At 41.0% G+C, this 6,296-nt stretch overlaps 1 protein-coding gene across 1 annotated transcript; it reads right to left on the reverse strand.

Annotated features, from left to right (window-relative positions):
• Positions 1–1,239: 1,239 nt before the first annotated feature.
• On the reverse strand, positions 1,240–5,754 carry atp5pb (ATP synthase peripheral stalk-membrane subunit b). Its single transcript, XM_088920131.1, has 7 exons — positions 5,577–5,754; positions 4,639–4,675; positions 3,686–3,831; positions 3,068–3,231; positions 2,413–2,538; positions 1,996–2,175; positions 1,240–1,422 (listed from the first exon to the last, which is right to left on the reverse strand). The coding sequence occupies exons 1-7, from the start codon at positions 5,602–5,604 to the stop codon at positions 1,345–1,347; spliced, it is 759 nt and encodes a 252-aa protein (XP_088776257.1). The 5' UTR covers positions 5,605–5,754; the 3' UTR covers positions 1,240–1,344.
• Between the last annotated feature and the right edge of the window lie 542 nt (positions 5,755–6,296).

Below are 6,296 nucleotides of genomic sequence, written 5' to 3' on the forward strand. Positions count from 1 at the left end.
CTTCCTGGAAATCTATGCCCTCTCTCAAGACGTTTCGTAATTTTAATATTCTGCATCAGCAAATGGACACAGGACCCCAAGGCTTGCTCTTGGAACATATAAGCAAAGGAGTGGCTAACACTCTGCCTGGGCTCAAAGGTTCCCGCGATTGTAAACAATTTTAGAGGATAACCCTCGAGAATGACAGAAAAAAAGCCATGCCTAGTTTTTTATAGCAGGCTGTAGAGATTACACAGAAGCTCTTGCAAAATGCACATAAAGCATTTTACAGCAGATGATTGCAGCAGTTACTGCTGATTTTTTTATGCAAGGTGTGGAACACTTATAATCTAACACTAGGCATTAACATCTTGCTCCCCACAGGACACTATAGCGCTTTCAACAGGTAGGAGAGTCCCAATCTCACCCACCTCAGAATAAACCGTCAGAAAAGACTACCCATCGGTCAGAAAAAAAATGGCTTTTTACTCTTAGGGTATACATCAAATTACTTCAATATTTAATATTTTGAATGTGTTAATCTAACAAAAGTGTGTTAAGAGCATAGGATAGGACATCCATCTTCCTCATGTGTTGAGAAAATCACATTCAATATACAATTGAACCATGATATTAATACTGTAAGAGATGCATGAATCCCGACATTGTAAGGCTCATATACTTTTAACAAAATTCCGTAAACTGAAGGGAACAAGAGTTCAACAATAGATAGCAAATGATGCAACACAGCTTAGTCTTCACCTGTCTTCTGTGTGCAAATACTGGCATTCACCTGAAATGTGTCTGACTTCATAAGGAAACAAAAGCCTTTCATTTTTAAGACACTATCAAAATCAAATAAATTCCTAAAGTTTGGTGTTCCATTTAACAAACTGAGTATGGACCCAATTCCTACTTCAGAGCACACATACTGCATCTTGCTGAAGTGTCCATCTACAATGTTCACAGAGCTAATCTCTCTTAGCGTCACCTGTCTTTCATATGATCTCTCAGCATTCCCACTACAGAGAATGAGAATACACAAAACAAATGTCCTCAAAAATAAACATCTTCTGGGAAATTGGAAAAATACTAAATGACACTCTTTCATATTCATTCATTTACAAGAACATATTACAATGCTTCCTTATGCTAAAACTTACTGCTTAGGAAAACGTTTTATCAAATTTACATTTGCAAGCGGCAATCTCAATTTTTAATGACATGCAAACTCGGATAAGAGAAAAAAAACAAACCATCTTTTAGAGGAAACAATTTATTTATAATTAAGCACAGTGGATATCTGATCAGACACACAGGAGAGCAGGTGGTTTCCAAGGTCTCCCACAGGAATGAAGTGCTGTGTTAGACGGTTGCTCGGGCCTGAGTTGCCTTGGCCAGCAATTTCAGATCTGTGATACATTTTGCAATGCTCTCTTTCTCCTGTAACAAAAAAAATTAAGAAGAGTGTTTCACCTTTTCCAATGTATCATACACTACCTAGAAAAATAAAACTGGTTTTATGAACACATAAGGCAGGAAGTAAAACAGAATATCTAGGATCACAGCTTACATTATTTCTTTCTCCTTTCAGCATTAGTTGAACAAGCCTTTTTTTACGATAGTGGATAGGTATTAAAAAAGAAAAAACTAATTTCCTTTTTCAAGCAACATACCTGAATGACAACAGTTCTGAAAGTTAGAAATTGGTAAAAAATGGTAAAAATTATTAATCCCTTTTGGCATTTAAGAGCTGAAAGCAAAACTTTTCCCTTTTCAACACAAAAAAAGAAAAAAGTGAAATCATATTTATATCCTAGTGCTGTTTTGCTGACTCTTAAGTCTTTAAATGATTAATAAACACTCCCTTTTCTATACTAGCTTAAAGACTTTTCCAGGTTTTACAAAGAAGACCATACCAAAACAGCTGGCAAAAAAAAAACTGCCCGATAAATACAAAATCCCACAGCATGCCCACAGAGGTGGTGCGAGGTGTCTCACAGGGGGGTCCTGTACCTGCTGGGGGGTGATGCTCTGAATCACACTCTTCTCCACCCAGTTGATCATGTGCTCCTGCTCCATGCGTCTCTGCAGGCTCTGGACGCCGATCTGGTAGTCCAGGCGCTTCTTCACCTCGTTGGTAACCATGTGCAGCCTCTCCCTGTAGTTGGTCTCTAGCAACATGGCAACGTTGTTCTAGATGGGATTAGGGGATAGAGGAACATTACTTGATGTATCAATATGGAAACTCAGGAAGAGGAATAAGACAGGACTTTCTTTGGTTCCCACAGAGTACACTGCTGCATGTCAATAGGAAATTCTGCAGCTCCCGAGGAATGGAGGTGTAGACCCCTCCAACACACTCTTTAATGAATGAGGCTGGAAGAGGAAGTTAGGGCCCCAGCAACCCACTCCCTCCATCATTTTACTCACCCTCTTGGCATCAAAGAGCATGTGCCTGCCATTAGCTCTCCACTGTTCCTTCTTCTCACTCTCGATGGCCTGCTGCAGGCTACTCATGGCCAGCTCCTTCACTTCGTGTGCTTTCGCCACCTTCTCCTGCAATCACACAGCCCCCCGAGCGCGGGGCAGTTCGTGATGAGCCCATAGTGAGGTGCGAGATGACAAAGAAGCTATACAGCCAGCTCCCTTACCAATCAGCTTTTTAATGACTCAGTACACCTGGGATAAAGTCTGCTTCTCTTTAATGATTAAGTCAGCTCTTACCACCACCTGGCTTTCTGTAACATCATAAGCAACTTAATGTATGTGAATAAAAAAGCTATGCAGATAAACCTGGGGATTTTCTAAATGATGTGCTTGATTACCAAAACAACCTGTGCTGTAACTGGAAAAGGCGTGATATCATACCTTGTCTTAATCTTAAATGAAATATTGAAGACGGCCCGACTCCGTAGCACATTGCACTACAAACCTCAAATCAGCAAAAAGCGTACCCACAAAAACATACCCCTTTAAATATCTGCAAGTTTCATTCTTGTCACTACTTTCACTTCACCTGGCATCCATGGTCTATAGTCAAGTCACTGTATAAAGCAGCATATGAAAGGTCAGCAAGGGAAATTACCTCATTCAGTTTGTCAGCGAAGGCTGCCACTGTAGGACCAAACTTCTTCACGCCATAAACAATTACAATACCAATAGAGGCAGCAGCGAATGTCTCGTGGTTAATAACGTAGATCTCTTTAGACAGCAGGTACAACAGGAGACCCGTCCCTAGCATGTAGGGGCCTAAAGAGTGACAAAGAAAAAAGACAAGGAATCTAATCTATCTATTAATCTGTCTTAAAAAAACTAAATGTATTTGCACCATGATAGTGATAAACAGGTCATATGCAATATCTGTATCATGTCTACTCAGCTCATGCAGCTGGTAAGCAGAGAAACTAACCCCCATAAATGCTAACCCATCACAGATCAGTCCCCAACAATACTGCTCCCCAAGTATAAATGTAGGTGGAATGGAACAACAGGGCTGAAGTAACTTCCATTACTAGTGTCCACACACTGAAGACTTAAACCCATAACCAGACAGGAAGATGAACAGAGCCCTAGCTACTACTTCTTACCAACCCTTCTTTGTAGCCAACCCAAAATACATGAGATAGTGTACAGAGAAACCTGCAGCTTACCGAAGTAGAAATATGGAGACTATTATTGAATAGATTCCAAGGGTGCTGCTGACCTGTGACCCCAGTCTTGGGGTAGAGAAACTGGAAGAACTCCTCAGGGATGAGCCCATAGCGCACTTTGCCTCCCTTCTCCGGCAGCGGCGGCACCGGAGCCAGACACTGCGGGGCTGTGTGGAAGGAGCGGGATGCCTGCACTAGACTGGTGAGAAAGACACACCGCCACATAGGTGGGGGGAAACACAATCAGAGAAAACTATATGGAAGTGCATTACAAACCAACATCAGGAGGCCCTTTACCCAAAGGGCTGTGGGAGTATGGAACAAGCTGCTCACCCATAACCTGGAGAACACACTCAAACACTGAAAAACTTGCATGGCATGACATGCATAATGGGACCCAGCATTCAAGGGTGTGTTGCAGAAGGTGACACCACACCACTGAACCATAGACAGTGTAGAAATTACCCATGATGAAGGACCTGATCTAGCGACATAGTGATATTTTCCACTATGGGGCGGGATGGGGAGCTGAGGCACTGTGTGTGTGCCCCGAGCCCCCTGAGGAACTGATCAAATCCCAGCAGGGGCGACAGAGGCAGAACCCAGCCCGTAGTGAGCTCACTGTGGAAGAGGATGCAAGACCGCGTTCTCTGCTACAGAACTCTACACTCAAACGTCAAGGGGCTAACATCACCCCGTGTAACCGGCTCCATCAGATGTACAGAATCTCACAGTCTAGTTCCTGCACAAACAGGCTGATCTGTGATGGAAGACTGCAACAAGCAGAAAGAAGAAGGGAGAGCTCTTCAGCTTCACCACCTACGTTTGTGTCTCAAAGTAAAAAGACCTCGATTAAGAAAAACACAACCCTTCTTTTTACAGCATCCCCTTCCCAACCCAAAGCAAAATGATCCAGACATTTTGAAGTCAGATCAAGAATAACATAGGAAAATACTACAATACGTAATATGATTTACAAATATCTTGAAGGTTCATAGGAACTTACCCAGCACCAAGAGGCGCACTGCTTTTCAGGGCAGAGGCTAGAAGACAAAACAAACAGCAATATATTTAAAATGTGAAATAAATCTAGATTGCAGCAATAATTTGATCTGGAATGTCGACAGAGGAATCATTGTCTGTTCGAGTCTGATCATAAAAATAAAACATGACATTCACACTTCATCATACTGAAAAGTTAATTTCTAAGTGAAAGACTGAGCATAAAAAGAAAAGAGCTTTAGCTCTCTCCATTTAGATTTGTTTTTCATAACCTTCAGAGTTTCTCTAGCTTCTCTTAAAATGGATTCAAGAATTGCTTCTAAACCTCAAGAAACCTGCCTATTGGCTGATATGATTCTTGCAAATGATATTATAGATTTTACACTAAAGTAAAAAAATGAACTACATACATTGTAGTGCTTAATTATGGACTATAAACTTCTATCTCAAAACCAGGGACACTTAAAATTCCCAGGCGCTCACCATTATCGTATTATTTAAAAAAGCACACATAAGCAGTAATGACTAAAAAGGCAGTGATCTGCATGTACATGGTCTAACTTTAGATTTAAGAGACAGAACTTTTACACTACAATAGCATGCTTCACGTGGATATAACCAAATAAATGTTTGAAGAGCACAACTTTCAGGTGATATTTTAACCTCTTCTTGCAGACCTGTGCACACCAGAGCCCAGCAGACTCTGACTTAAATGTCACTCTGTTTTTATTCGGGTACATTACCAATTCGCCCACAGTATATTTCTTTCACATTATTTTACTAAATAATGATTTTTATTTACAAGAGGTTGTAAAGAAAGTACCGGTATATCCGCTTTGACCGCCCAGAATATATAGAGGCCTGACTTCACCTTACCCTTCAATTTCACTCCACCGGCTTACCTACTGGGTCAAACAGACAAAGGTCTTGTACTGTATTTACCTGACACCAGCACCAGTCTTGACAACATGGCTACTCTCCTACTGTTGGTACGGAGTTTTAGCAAGACCGGTCTCTTTTTAATTCATGCAATACTCCTTTCTCCGCTGTCGGCCTCTCCGTGCCCTTCTGCAATGGACAGGGACAACGATGGCGGAGAACTCACGCTCCGAAAGATCGCGAGAATACAACTGGCACTTAAGGTCATTTTCATATCCGGGGTGTTACCATAGAGACGGATAGTCAGTGACGTTAGCAGTATGATTCCATATTGGTAAGGGAAATAAGCATTAAGATTAAGGCTTAGAAACATGCCTGTCTCTAAGTCTAAATGAAATACCTACCATAGTTTACAATCCCAAGACATAAGAAATATATTTTATTATAATAATTAAAAGAAAAGTACAGTTGCATGGGCAATATACATTAATACAACTTTTTTATTTCAAATTAGCAATAAAAGATATTTCAAAACGTATAAAAAAAACTTACAGATAAACCTAATATGTGGTAGTAGTTCAGGTGGGTAGCTGCGTCAGCATGCGTAGGCTGCAAAGGAACAAGTAATAGGTTTATTCCATGCTGAAAAAAAGAAGAAAGAGAACACAACGTTTCGGCCGTGGAGCCTTCTTCAGGTGTGAGGGTGTGAGGTGTCACACCTGAAGAAGGCTCCACGGCCGAAACGTTGTGTTCTCTTTCTTCTTTTTTTCAGCATGGAATAAA

Source organism: Atractosteus spatula, chromosome 7 (assembly GCF_055471065.1).
Source record: "Atractosteus spatula isolate fAtrSpa1 chromosome 7, fAtrSpa1.hap1, whole genome shotgun sequence".
In the NCBI taxonomy this organism is placed as follows: Eukaryota; Metazoa; Chordata; class Actinopteri; order Semionotiformes; family Lepisosteidae; genus Atractosteus; species Atractosteus spatula.

What these genes read in the sequence shown, in the direction of transcription:
- atp5pb (XM_088920131.1), bottom strand. Translation starts at nt 5,604, where the DNA reads ATGTTGTCAAGACTGGTGCTGGTGTCAG. An exon ending in CCCCAAGACTGGGGTCACAG is followed by an intron (nt 3,232 to 3,685) that starts GTCAGCAGCACC and finishes GTCACTCTTTAG; the next exon opens with GCCCCTACATGCTAGGGACG. An exon ending in TGCTCTTTGATGCCAAGAGG is followed by an intron (nt 2,176 to 2,412) that starts GTGAGTAAAATG and finishes AATCCCATCTAG; the next exon opens with AACAACGTTGCCATGTTGCT.